Source organism: Neophocaena asiaeorientalis, unplaced genomic scaffold, assembly GCF_003031525.2.
Source record: "Neophocaena asiaeorientalis asiaeorientalis breed wild unplaced genomic scaffold, Neophocaena_asiaeorientalis_V1.1 scaffold521, whole genome shotgun sequence".
Lineage (NCBI taxonomy): Eukaryota > Metazoa > Chordata > Mammalia > Artiodactyla > Phocoenidae > Neophocaena > Neophocaena asiaeorientalis.
The window spans coordinates 100,978-115,677 of record NW_020174712.1 but is presented as its reverse complement, the minus strand read 5'-3'; the positions used below and the strand labels follow the sequence as shown (position 1 = coordinate 115,677).

Here is a 14,700-nt window from a genome sequence, read left to right as displayed (position 1 = left end):
TTGATCTTTGGTTACTGTATTCCCTAGTATCAGCCAAGGTCAGGACCACACTTGGGCACTTTGGGATTTGCTGCCGCTGAGTTTCGATTTGCCCAGTCTCCTGATCTGTACACCTGGGCTGTACAGGACTCAGTAAATATTTGTTGAATGTAAGAACGGTTGACTTGAGAATTTACAGTGTATGAAATATTTAAATCTATTTACACTAACAGTTTGCACTCACTTAATATTTAAAATTCAGTATTTAAACTCCCCCTCTGCTAAGCCCTTCGCTCAGACCTCCCATTCTGCTTTTTCTCTCGGATGTTTTTCTTTGGACGGTACCAACTCATGGTACCCACCAACTTCTTTATCAGATATTCAGTGTGACATGTGAGTGGATCACCTACAACTTAGCTGGGCAAGAAATAACACAGTAGTTTATTTTCTTTAAATGAGTTCAATACCAATTCTGAGTGTTCAGCCTTGGTCATTTTGGGGTGAACCCGGGGCATTACAAGGCCAGGACTCCCATGTGGCATCAAGGCATCTGGAGGCCCCCGGTCACAGACACCCGCTGCCCTAAGGTCTCCGTGTCCCTTTCCGTGTGGCCTCAGGGTCCTTGGGCCTCCACTGCATGGTCAGGACTCAGCTTCTCAGAGACGCACAGGTTCTCCTCCTGCCGCCATTCTCTGCAGAACTCTGCTCTCTGCCCTCTCCCCGCTGACCCCTGGGCAACCTCTGTTGTCTAGGTTTTTACCAAAGTCAAGACAAGGTTAAGCTGGAGTTACCTTCCCCCAACAAAATCTTTGCAGAGAGGAACCCCAGAGCTGCTTGCAACGGGAAGGATTGTGGGAAAAGACATACAAATAATATCCCGAAGTTTTATCCTGCAATGTAGGTCAAGTGCAGAGGTTTTCCCAGAATGGCAGCAACCCATGCCTGTTAATTACCCCTCAGATGACATCTGAGAACTTCTGAAAAGAGGTCCTTAGCGGCCCACTAATTGCAAAATCATTTCAGGTGATCCTTCCAATTTTGATTTTGATTCCCTGAAAAGGTAAGAATTATTCAGGCATATAACTGAATTTGAGGGAACTGCCTTTCTCTAACATTGAGGATGTCCAAAAGCCAAATACACATAGCTCAAAATATTTTTTAAGTGAGGAAAAAATTCCACCGCTAACTTCCTTTTGCCTTTACGAAGATACTGGAGCTATTCAAAACTCGACCTTATAGTTAGTGCTGGCTGGTTATCATTTATTTTCAGTAGAGGTAGTAGGCCAAAATAGAATTTGTTTAAGCCATTTTAACATTCCCAGGTTTGGAGGAAGGGATTGAATGAGGTTGAGGTTAATCTTTCAACCCCTTTTCAGGAGCCAAGAAAAGTAGAGTGCTATACACATGTACATGGTGGGCTTGGTTCATGGTTTTAGGGATTTGGGTTATATCTGCCTGGATTCCTTTCAGATGACAGATAGGTGGCAGTGAAACATTGTAAGGAAGTAGTTCTATGGACCATAGGAAACACATATTCATATGTGTAAAGCATTCCTTTATAAAATAAATAATTACATTGGATTTATTTCATCCTAACATAGCCACTAAGATGCAGAGCCATGCTGTGCTTTTTAAACACAAATAACGGGAGAGCTTTGAAATTCCCAGCGGATTTATCGTAAAGAACATTTATACTTCTGTTTATCGGTTTATTACTTTTTGGAAGTTTATTACTTTTTTACATAAGGAAGAATGAACTGATTGATCGTATCCAGTGTTACCATGAGTGTAAGACATAAGAAGGGAAAGGCTCGCCAGCTAAGGAACAGTGCTCGTTTCTGGCATGAACGGGTGTAGGTCCGCTGAATTCCTGGAGAAAAACCCATACGGCAAATATGGGACAAGGCCACCTTTCCAGTTCTTTAAATTGTCTGTGTGTGCTGTGATCGCTTTCTCTAGTGGACAGCTGGTGTTTTCTTTATCGGTTTATGGGTTTATAGCAGGTCTTTCCTGCACTGCCATTTTGATCAGTCACACAATTAATGGAATCAAATTCACGGATTTTTATTTTGTGTCTGATGTCTCTAAAGTACTAAAGAGATGCTTCATGAAATGAAGGGAAACAGAATTTGAAATAGATTTAGAAGCTCTGGACACACCTGCAAATAGATAATCACCATGCTCAAATTTTCTCTGCGAATACTTGGTAGTTAACATTTGATCCCTATGGTGAGTTATTACAAAGTGGGCTATGATTCACGAAATGCTCTAAGTTCTCTTCTCTTCCGAATATTTACGGCATGGACTTAGAGCCTAACTGTGGGACAGAGAAGTCTCCTCCCACATACTCTTTCCTGCAGACTGAGGCTTAGTTGTCACTGTGAGGGAATTTTCTGAAAGGCTTGTACTAGGTGGCAGACGGTGCCGAAAGGAAATGAGTTACTTTGGCACTTGGGGTCATTGAAGAGGCAGGTGCCGTGTGCTTCTCAAAGGATGCTCAGAGCCTACATCTGCATCCCTCGTATGTAGATGACAGGAGCGTGGGGACAGAGTCTCTGAAGCAGAGATACTTGGGAAAGGACAGATACAGGCTCCATTACTATTGCTCCAAATCTAGGTCTCCATACCCACTTCTGCCAAGAAAATCCCCACTCAGCATAATTCTGGCATCACACGGCAAGCATCTGGGGAGTAGTGCTAACAAAGAAACCCATTCACTCTCTCAAACCTACAACCCAAGGTCCAAGTGCTGAAGCCAATAGGATTGACAGGTGTCCTGCGTGGCTGAAACGGGGAACCCGCTAGGTTGCATGTGTTCAGTGGGCAGCCCTGAGGCTGGCAGAAATGAGCGAGACCTGCCACAGCAGCGGGAAAGTCCCCTGGGAGTCCAGGGTCCTCAGCGTCAAGGCTAGAGCGTCTTCCAGCTCAGCTCAGCTCAGCTCTTGATCAGCGACCCCAGCTGCCCTGGTCCTCAGTCAGGTGTCAGCTCCATCGTCAGGGAGGCCCAAAGCCCCAGCGTGCCCAGAGGGTGGAGGCCACAGAGGCAGCTGTGGGCAACTGGACTTCCATCCCTCCCGAGGATGGTCTGCGTGGCCCTTCAGCGCCTGCCTGCAGTGCTCGGCCACCAGACACCTCACACGCAGCCCTGATGTCTTTGTTCACTGCGCGAATCCGCAGAACCACCGGGGCAGGTGGAGTCTTCTCCCCGCTGAGAGTTAGACGCAGGAAAATGCCTGATTGACTGGGCACCTTCCAGGCTGCAGAAAAGCTTCTGTTTCTAGTCTCAGTCTGGATTTGTGCTCATCAGAGCCAAATATGAAAGGTTAGGGAGAAGAAAGATGGATGCCGTCGTGCAGGTGTGGACGCGCACGGCAAGCCCCGCCCACACTCCAGGCACTTAGAAGCCCTGCCCGTGACTGGAGATCAGGGAGTTCCTTTTCTGAAGTCCCATTTGAATGATTCCGCTTTTCCCTTCAGTTAGGTTGGCTTTTTTTCTAGTCATGCATTCATTAACATGCAGGTGTGGAATTAGGAGGTGTTTGTGTTTCTCTCTCTCTCTCCTTTAAGAAAATAATTCCATGAACCTGGTGCTAACTGAATATTAAACTAGAAAAGTCAATTGGGTTTTATACACACCGTGGTACTTTTCACAAACATGTCATGAAGTTGCACTTGGAGTCTGTCACCTAGAGCATCCTGTGTGTTTTAATGATGCGTCTGGCTCAGCGTCTCCTCTCCTGGGACAAAAGACCAGGAAAGCCAGGATTTCCTCACTCTTGGGTCCCCATGGCCTGGAATGTGCTAAACATTGAAGAAATAGTTGTGAGTTTTTAATGAAAACAATGAACAAACGGGTTAATTAGTAAGGGATGTTTTCCTCTCTGAGCTGCCCTCAGGTGGTAGCGCTGTTCCCAGTGCAGGTGGTTTTCACTCTGTGATTGATGTTATGAGTTCAGAGCTGAGAATAAAACTTTTCATGTAACGTTGACAGCACACTGCAGTCACCAGCAAACACCCAGGGACGCACGGATCAGCAAACCAGCCCTTTGTGGGGACTCATTTAGAACCTCTTTGTGCTTCATTACAGACTCTGCGTCATCTGTTTTCCAGCTCCAGGTGTCAGAGTCAGGTTTTCTTTTTAATAAAGAATATCGTGGGAGGTGGAGCCCAGGAATGGAAGGCAGCTGGCAGACCGACACGTTGCCAGCAGTTTCTGAAAAGCACAGTAAATGGCCACTTTGGTCCATGTCTCATCTCCTCCCTGTTTTATCTCAGGGCCGGGCTCGGGGATGACTCACTGTGCAGTCTCCATGCCAACCTCTCCTCTCAATGCACCCTCTCCTGCAGGCCAGGGAGGGACACGATTTCCTGGAGATCGGAGGCTGCAGTGAGCCCTTCACGCTGTTAGAGGCCTCTGGTTTTCAGGGTCCCATTATTAATGGGGAATTCAGAGCAGATATAGTTCCATGGCCAGGACGAAGCAGGAGTTCACAGACACGTTGTCTTTGCACAGTATTTATCCTTGTGCTGGGTCTGCAAGCTTTGTAAGGGAGTTGGATCCATCCTTTGCAGAAGGTGAGCGGGGCCTGGAGCCCCATGGCCGCTGACGGCCGTCTCACTGCGTCCAGGCAGAGCCGCTACACCCCATCCCACGCCCCTAGTGGCTGCCAGCATCCTGGCCGCACAAGCTGTCCGTGCTCAAACTGTTAGTGGTTACTGATTCAAGCAGGCTCAGAAAGGTCACCGGGAAGCCCCCAGCCGGGAGCTCTGATTTATTGGCACAGCTGACTGCTTGATCTCAACACGGCACACACAGAAGATGCCTCTGACACTTGTCCTGTGCGTCAGGATCGATGACTGTGTTTCTACTGCAGTCACCTTGAGATTGTGACTATGTTGTCCGTATTAGAGGTCTGGGGGGTCTTCCAACCTTCTTATGGAACTTTCCGGGAGAAGTAGACAATCTTTAGGATGTATTCCTTAGACGCCGAGCATCAGTAGGTATAAATAGCTCAGAAGTTATGGGTTGATTTTACCCTTGCAAGTAGCATCGGCTTTATCATTTTATTTATTGTTTCTTTGGAAGGTCGTTTTCTTTCCTTGAGTCAAGAGACAGTAGTGTAGTAACTCTGGGTACTTTAACTCCAGTGGGTCACAGCTACATACTCCTTATTTGCCATGAGCAGACATGAAAATCGGTGATTTCACCATCAAACAAAACCCCACCCAAGAATTACCCCCTCCCACATCTTGGTGGTAAAAATACAGTTCTGGCACAATTTTAATGTAGACTTTATTCACGATTAAACGTCCTAAGTGAAACAAAGAGCAGCCCACATATTGCTTGTGAGGACAGGACAGCGCCTTCCACTACTTGATCTGCAAATTCTCCATGAACAGATTGACCCAAGTCACCCAGTTGTGTCCCTGTGATTGGTCTGTCAGCTTTTCCACTGAAATAAATCATTCTTTTCAAAAAATTTTTTCATCTAAGTTTAAAGCCTCCCATTCTCAAAAGACGCGGGACACGGTTGTGTCACACTTGATTTGGGCGGGGTGGGGAGAGACACCCTCTGCTACCCGTATGTTTTCATCGTTTTGTCTTGTTATCTGATCTCTGTAAGCTCAGCGCTTACCGTCATTATAATCAATTCCCTGTTGTGTTACCGTTTTGTTTACTGCCTGGGCCCTTGAACACTCAGAATTCTGTACTTAGAAACTTATCTGATTCTTCACATCCTTAAAAGTTGGCTCATTCTCAGTTTTTCTTTTTCAGAAAATCCAAGTTCTTCTTGTGCAAAGTGAGTTTTAAATATTTAAAATGAAAACAGGAAGTGTCTCAAACCGTGAAACAGCTGTCATCACTTCATTTTACTGTCTGCAAGATGTTAGATGCTGGTTAGACTATAATTTCTTGCCAATTAACACATCCGAGGTAGATGTCTGTGCCACCAGCCCATCAATGTTGCCCCAGAACTTGGGGGACCCAGGCAAGTTTTTGTAACTTTAGGGAAACCACTGTGTGCACCCCGGTGGGATAGGACTCCTGTGTCCTGTTTGATCTACACTTATGTTTTGAGACTAACATTAATTAAAGTGTCAAAATAGCTTTAATCTTTTGTGTCGAATCTTTGCCTTTGGTTTGGTTTCTCCAGTATCCAGACTCTCATCAGACATTCATGGGCTTGATGACTGTAATTCCTTATATGCTGTCATCTTTGAAGTTCTAATTAAGAGTGCAGTGAATTTAAGTGTCGCTGTTACATTCATATAGAACGGCGATGCCTGACTTTCGAAAAATATTTTATCTTGATTACGTATTTATATGACAGAATGCTAATTCCAGGTGTGGAGGGATAACTAGGCACGCATTTAAAGTAACGATGTATTCACATTTGAGATTACTCAGAGCCATGTGGAAGTATAGCCTGAGCAGCAGTGTATCTCATCCCATTCAAGTTAGTTTACCTCCAATAAGACGTGTTTCTCCAAATTCTCCGTCAGTAGATTTGCTAACCCAACACTTTGAAGACCTAAAGGGAAGTCCTTATGACCGATGTCCTCTGCTTTATGTCATCTGTTGAACAGATGGGGGCTGCTTATACTGATTCCACTTTGCCTGGAGAAAACCTCTAGACCAGCACCGTCCAGCAATGAGAATGTTCTCTGGCCTCTGTCCAGTACTGTCCCCATTGGCTGTTCGTGACTGTTGAGCAGTTGAAATGCAGCTCAAATGCGGAGGAACTGATGTTTAGGTGGAGTTGAGGTGTTTAGATATTTCAGAAGTTTAGGTCATTTAAATTTGGCTCCGGGCTATGCTGTTGGACAAAGCCATCTGGAATGCGGCCCTTCTCACGCAATCAGGATAAATCATCTACGAGGTTTTGGGCACAGTTCACTTGGCCAGCAGGGTCAGCAGATGCAGCCTCTCCCCATCTGCCCGGCTCACACCCTTCTGACCAGGGCTTTGAGCCATTTCTTCAGAAAGGGTCCCTATGAGATTAACTCAATCCCGCATATATATACCGCACATATCTGGGAAAGTACGGTTTTCACCTGCCTCTAACGTGGTCCTCATTCCGCTCTAACAGGGAAGAGAAACATGTCCCTTAAGTATCACTGCTATTAGTTTAGTACAATTTTCATAGAAATCTCCCTAAAATGTATTATATGCATGGCTCCTTCCATCTTAAATAGTGTAATTAACCTTTTCTTGGTGGCACAAAGTCTCACATTGGTATCAATAGACTGAGGGAAGGCACGTCACAGAGCCGCTGCTTTCTGTCACCCCCATTATTTTCAGGGTGAGTCTCACCAACTCATCTGATCCCCAAGACATAAGCAGAGTCCAGACTAACTCAGGAAATGGATTAAAACACAACTGCCTTTTAATCTTTCTCCCTAGAATCAGGAAGCCACTTGAAAATCTCCAGGGGTTTTCACAGCATTAGACACATGGTGAAAGCGATCGATGACAGGCTTTTAAACCCAAAAGAATGTTCCTGCCTGGACACAATTAAAAAATAAGAATAGAGTAGTCAGGCCGTCAGACACCTAAAGATTAAGTAATCATTTCATTTTTTACTTCAAAATTTATCTCCGATCACTTTTATTGAAACAAATCTTGGGATGTTTCGAAATCTCTCTGTTGATCCATCTGCTTTTTGAAGCTGTATACACTTTGGCAGAATTACATTGCTAAGTTAAAATTACAATTTTCATTCGTATATAATGTTTGTCTGACCTACATGTAGAAAATGATAGATGATACAGCCTGTAACTACCAATGAGCTCACTCATTATTACCTAAACTGTTCAACTGAATAATCGAATGTTTTTCTTGAATGTGTAAAATGTTGCCTATAATGGTTTATTTTAATCCGTGGCAGCAAATTAACATGCTCAAATTAGCATTTTTAGTCCTTTCTTTACTATGTTTCCCAGCTTCTAATTCTAATTCTAAGGAGGCGTTTAAGAATATACAATTCTACTCCGTGAGATTGTAGGTACCAACATGTATTGGTCAAAAGAATGGACTTATGAACGAGTACATTTTTTTTTTTTTGCAGTATGCGGGCCTCTCACTGTTGTGGCCTCTCCCGTTGTGGAGCACAGGCTCAGCGGCCATGGCTCACGGAACCAGCCGCTCCACGGCATGTGGGATCATCCCGGACCAGGGCACGAACCCGTGTCCCCTGCATTGGCAGGCGGACTCTCAACCACTGCGCCACCAGGGAAGCCCTGAACGAGTACATTGATACACTTTATTTTTCAAAACTTCTGTCACCGTGCTATTTTACTTATCTAAAGTAGTTCGTGTACATTAATTTTTATTTACCCAAGACTGACAACCGACGCTTAATTTTTAAATTTTCCAATTCAAAAGCATGCAGTTGACCAAGAATATAAGAGTGTTGCCTTGTCAGCAGTAAACAGCCTCATTCAAAGTCACACGAGGGATCACATCGTGTGCCTATAGGGCCTGAGAGGGTGGCAAAAGGGACATTCAAAATGTGTGTTAAACGCCTGTCTTACGTCTGAAGCTACAAATCCCATTTGGACTTCTGTACTAATGTGTACTAATGGATCTGATGTCTGGGTGCCTGGAAATTTTTATGTGTGTTTTCTGAATGTGTTTCTTTCACTTGTGTAAATTTACTCTCAAAACGTTAGGTAGCGCCTATTTATTTCATTATAAATGTATGTGTTGGATTTTCACTGGAGCCATTTCAAGGGGAATCAAGTGACAAGTGATAAATACATTCGGGGGCTTAAAACTGTCCCACCCTTGCACATACTTCCCCCATCGAGAAGATGGTGATTGGATCCCAGGGGGCGGGAAATCCTCACGTGTTCAGCCAGAACGGTCCCTGGGCCACTTAGCTAAACGTCGGCCCACATGTCTTCAGGGGAGCCCCACGTTCTGGGGGGACGTCACGTGGTCGTCCCCTGGAACAGATCGTGGAAGCGTGGCAGCCCTGGAACTCCACAGCCAGTGGTGCAAACCAGCCGGCAAGGCTGCCGGGACCCGAGTCTACACTGCCTACCTGAGGACAGCTGCCTCAGAGGATGGCGGGGGATTAGATGCAGGGGTCCCATCCAGAATACCCCAGGGATTAGAGCAGGTTGAGCCAGGTCGAGGTCAGGGAAAGGAGGAAGGAGTCTCTCTAGTCGGCAGCTGGGGGGGCGTTGGGTCCCGTCCTGCCGCTGACTCTCTGGCTGCCCTCAGGAAAATGTTTAAAGATACTGGAACCTCCGTTTTCTCATCTGGGAAATGGAAGAACAAGTGCCATCAATGGGCAAGGTTGCTCTGCAGCTTCCATGAGGCTAAAGGATGGAGAGCTCAGATGGCCACAGAGACGCTCTCCCAGTTGTAGCCGTGCCCCTGGGTGTGCTCCTGGCGGGGTGCACACTGATCGTTCTTCCCCGAGGCTGTGTCTCATAAACACCCCTACGGTGACCTGGTAACAGCCTCCGAAGAAATGAGGTGGCGCCGAGTGCTGGTTGCTGTGGGTGTTTGTCTTTCTATCCATTGGGGGAGGAGCCATGAGCAGCTGTAAGCGACCTCCGCTGTCAGGGCCGCCCTCCCCGAGACCGCGCTCCGCCGCCCCTGCGTGAGCTTTGTTCCCCGTCATCCTCGCGACCGCAGATAAGTGACGTTGTGGCTGCTTCCCTTTTACAGATGAGCAAACTGAGGCTGAGAGAAGGCAGCTTACATCACTTACATCACTTTATGTCTGAAGCAAGGAAGATTTACTGTAGCTCTAAAAGAACCAGAATGGAAATATGGGAGATTTCCCTTTCTTTTTTAAAAATTTATTTATTTTTTATGGAAGTATAGTTAATTTACAATGTTGTGTTGGTTTCATGTGTACAGCAAAGTGATTCAGATAGATACACACATATATATTCGTTTTCATATTCTTTTCCATTATAGTTTATTACAAGATATTGAATATAGTTCCCTGTGCTATACAGTAGGACCTGTTGTTTATCTAGTTTATATAGAGTAGTTTGTATCTGCTAATCCCAAACTCCTAATCTATCCCTTCCCCTTTGTTAACCATGAGTTTGTTTTCTATGTCTGACTCTGTTTCTGTTTTGTAAATAAGTTCATGGTGTCATACTTTAGATTCCATGTATAAGTGATACCATGTGATATCTGTCTTTCTCTGTCTGGCTTACTTCATTTAGCGTGATAATCTCTAGGTGGCAAGATTTCATTGTTTTTTATGGCTGAGTAATATTCCATTGTATGTATGTACCACATCTTTACCCATTCCTCTGTCGATGGACATTTAGGTTGTTTCCGTGTCCTGGCTCTTGTAAATAATGCTGCTCCGAACATAGGGATGCGTGTATCTTTTCAAATTAGAGCTTTTGTCTTTTCTGCGTATATGTCCAGCAGTGGGATTGCAGGATCATATGGTAGCTCTATTTTTAGTTTTTAAGGAACCTCCACACTGTTCTCCATAGTGGCTGCACCAGTTGACATTCCCACCAAAAGTGCAGGCGGGTTCCCTGTTCTCCACGCGCTCTCCAGCCGGTGACTTTCATGCCCACGGGGAGGAAGCTGCAAACTCCAACCATCCGGAGTCACAGCATCCACAGGTTGACGGCGTGTTTGGTTTTTTTTTTTTACCATCTTTATTGGAGTAGAATTTCTTTGCAATGGTGTGTTAGTTTCTGCTGTACAACAAAGTGAATCAGCTATACGTATACATATGTCCCCATATCTCCTCCCTCTGGCGTCTCCCTTCCACCCTCCCTATCCCACCCCTCTAGGTGGTCACAAAGCACCGAGCTGATCTCCCTGTGCTATGCGGCTGCTTCCCACTAGCTATCTGTTTTACATTTGGTAGTGTATATATGTCCATGCCACTCTCTCACGTCGTCCCAGCTTACCCTTCCCCCTCCCCGTGTCTCAAGTCCATTCTCTATGTCTGTGACAGCATGTTTTTATAAAACATTCACCAGTTAACGTTCTTGAAGAGGCAGGTATTCTTTGCTTTGCAGTTTTCCTCTCTTGGAGCAGTTCCTTAGCCTGGTGACGGGGCCGGGCTCCCTGACTCCTAGGACCTTGTGTCCTAGTGACCTGGGCCCCATGGGAACGATGCTGGGCTTTCAGCAAGCCCGTTCAGTCCTGGGTGTGCTCTGAGGGGGCCTGGCAGGGCCACGACGGTAGGTGTGCGAGGGAGGTTAAAAGGCTGTGTCGAGCAGGTCTGGCGGTCCCAAGGCTTTGCAGGCTTTAGAGGACAGGACAGAGGGCGGGACCAGGGCAGGAGGGACCACAGGGTCGGTGGTGGATGCCTTGTGATTGACTGAACCCAGATGGACAGAGGTCTCCTTAAACCAAAGTGTTTTAGCCACTAGGACAGCACAGGTGGACAGGCCTGCTGAGAGGATGTTGAAGGTGCCCTAAAGAAGCGGACTTGAGGCACAAGGACCCTGGGGTGTGGATGACGTTCCAGGGGAAACAGGAAGAGCCACTCACAGCCCCACGTCCGGGAGGGCCACTTCCTTCGGCTGGCGACACAGCCTCCAGACTCGGGCTTATTTAGAACAGCAACTAGTGGTAAGTGCTGGAGGTTGGGAGCCTTTCCTTAAACACCGGAATCTCCCACAGTAAAGCCCTGAATAAAGTCAGCTTTCCACAGTTTTCCTCTAGAGCTTGGTGAGTGTCTTTAAAGAGAATGCTTTTAGAGGTTTCTCGGGTGTAAACCATATTCAAAGCCCATTTTTCTAATGATCGTGTGCCCCCCTGTGTTTCCTACCCTTCAGCACCTCTTTCGCATTCATCCTTCCGAAAATGTGTGCATTTCATAAATTTTCATGCGAAGTTGTTATGTCTTAAGATCACCCTGACATGACAAACTCATTTTGTTTTATTTGCCTGTGTTCATCTGGGATGACATTTGAGGCTTTATTTCTTGGGAAAATCCATTCACGCAGATTTAAAAATCACTGGCACAGAGGGTAAAGGTTAGGAATGTTGGTTGAAGTCCCCACAAACAGGAGAGGAAATGGTGCATTTCCACACAGCAGCAGGATGGTGATCCCCGGGCACAGTGTCTGGAGGCCCTGAAAGGAAACAGCTGCTCCGTCTGTCCTCACGGACGAGGCTCGGCCCTCCCAGGCCGTCCTCCTGGGCACGTCTGGTCCCCAGGCCAACAGCCCCCGACGCCTGCACCCTGCGTGGGTGTGCGTGCTTTGCGTGGTGATGAGGGTGCCCGGGTCCCTCTCGGAAACGCTTCTGCCAATCCTTCCTTCCAGGTAAAGAAACACGACCAGCACCTATGGAAAACCCATTCCTTCAGAGCAGATGTGATATATTCCTGCTGTGAAAATTGGTAACACCCAGAGCCCAGCAAATATATCTGATGAATTTTGGGTGCCTTCTAAGAGGCATTTAATATCATTTCATGTCGAATTGCACTTATTTTCTTTGGGGGGTTTACTGTCAGCGTCATGTGTAGAACTCCAGTGTGTGCAGGGCTCAGAGGAGGCGAAGTGGTGGTTATGAACCGGGTAGACGTGGAGACCCGGGTCCCCTCTCAGTTGCCTCCTACGGTTTGTACCCAGGGAGTGTGTACTTATGGGGAGCAAAGAGCTTTCTGATACTGTGTGTTTTTCTCCGTGATTAAAAGAATACCTATTCATCAGAAGCGTTGGTAGGAATGATGCCCGTGGTTAAAATGTGCGTCTCATCTTTCTCCATTCACAGGTTTTCTTTACAATATATTGCATCTTAGGCTGGATAGAACCGAGTAGGCCCCGCTTTTTTAACTTGGAGTTATAAGCGTCTCGCCTGCTACCCTGACCGGCGTGTAGACGATGGTGTGGCTTCCTTCTGCCCCGCTGAGTCAGACGTTACTTATTCTGCTGGATTTGGGGGTGTTTTTATAGTTTTTCGCGGTTATACACACATCCCTGTCGACTCTCTCTGAGCATAAAGGGTTTTCCCCACACTCTGCCTCATTTTGCTAGGCTAGACGTCGGGGAGAGACCTGCCCAGTGGCCAAGGGAGGGCTCGGTCGTGGACCAGATTCCCTGCGGGCGGCGGGGACCCGGCCCCGCTGACGGGCCTCTGTCTCTCTTCCAGCCGTGTCCTACACCAACTACAAAAAGACACCACCGCCCGTACCCCCCCGCGCCACCTCCAAGCCTCTGATCTCGGTGACGGCACAGAGCAGCACCGAGTCCACGCAGGACGCCTACCAGGACAGCCGCGCCCAGAGGATGGCCCCGTGGCCCCAGGACGGCCGCGGCCTCTACAACTCCACGGACAGTCTGGACAGCAACAAGGCCATGAGCCTGGCCCTGGAGACGGCCGCGGCCCAGCGCCATGCCGCCGAGGGCCAGGGCGGCTCGGTGCGGACCAGTGACAAGGCCCCCCTCGTGTCCAAGGCTGAGAGCTTCCTCCAGAGCCGGCGCTCCTCCATCGGGGTCCAGGTACCTCCCGCGTGCCCCCCACGGTGACACAGACCAAGCACTGCTGGCCTTGGCCCGGGCCCTCGCAGGGACCCCGCAGGGGCCAGAGGATCCAGAGCCTGGGCCCGGCCTTCAGGGGAGACCGGCCTGTGGGTGCAGCGGGCGGGATGCCCCGGCCAGGCCCACCCGCCACCCGGAGGGCCCCCCCCAGGCATTTCCAGGGGCTGCCAGCTGCTTGGAGAGTATGGAAATAGGTTATTCTGACACTTAAGAAGGAGGTTTTGTGGTTGAAACCTGATTTTTAGTCTTGTGGCCGAACAGAGTGGGGAGGAAGGGCATTGGGACCAAAGGTGAATGACAGGGAAGGGCTGCTTGTACGAAAAAGGGGCTCACAGCCACTCGAGGTGACCCCGAAAGTCCCCGCGCCGACCCCAGGACGCTGGTGGGTTAGCTCTGGTTCACTGTGTTCTGAGCACTGAGGGCCGAGCCACCTCCACTCAGGCCGCAGGGGCTGCCCCTGCGCCAGCTCCCACCACCGCGTCCACTCGGGTGCAGGGGCGGGGAAGGCGCCTGGCTAGGAAGAGCACCATCCAGCTCCTGCCCCAACCCGGGGACGGCCCAGGACAGGCCTCGCGCGGACCACGTTTCCCAAGATTTCTGCTGTGACTCCCTGCAAGAGGTGGTGTCGGCCAGCCAGGCAGGTTCCCCGTGGCGTCCTCGGCGAGCACGGGCGCCTCCACCAGCCCGAGTCCAGCCGAGGGCTTCCCTGGCGCCAGGGAGGAGGGCCTGCGAGCTCAGCAGGTGTGAGAGGGGAGCCGTGTCCTGGGCGTCGGGGGCCGGGGGACGCAGGCTGGGGAGACTGCCCGCTGGTCTGGGTCCTCTGAACCCGGTCTCCACACTGTGGCTTCGTTGTTTTGTTTAGGATTCTGAATTCCCAGAGCATCAGCCATACCCAAGGTCAGATGTAAGTACCAAAATATACTCCAAAGCCAAGTACGCATGAATTTTATTTTTTCTCCCTTTTTGGATTATTCATACAACTGCTCATGTCACCTCTCTCTGTCCTGATTCTATATGCCAGGCTCTATGCTAGGTGCTCCCATATTCCTGCAGGGAACCCTTGCATCCCCTGATGACACAGAATCAGCCCCACTCTGATGAGGACGAAACTGGGGCTCAAACGGGCAGGCGACTTCCTGCAGCCGAGGCCTGGCCAGGCGGGGGGTACTGGTACGGGGGCAGCTGGCGTTCACTCGGGGGTCACTCTGCCGTTAGACTCACGTCTCCAGA

General features: G+C 48.4%; 1 protein-coding gene across 1 annotated transcript in view; it reads left to right on the top strand.

Moving 5' to 3' along the window:
* The window catches only part of DLGAP2 (DLG associated protein 2), a 145,295-nt gene that overhangs the window by 105,168 nt on the left and 25,427 nt on the right, over positions 1–14,700 (top strand). Inside the window, exons 6-7 of the mRNA XM_024759964.1 lie at positions 13,082–13,431; positions 14,333–14,374. Coding sequence (XP_024615732.1) covers positions 13,082–13,431; positions 14,333–14,374 — 392 coding nt within the window. The remainder of the gene's footprint in view (positions 1–13,081; positions 13,432–14,332; positions 14,375–14,700) is intronic.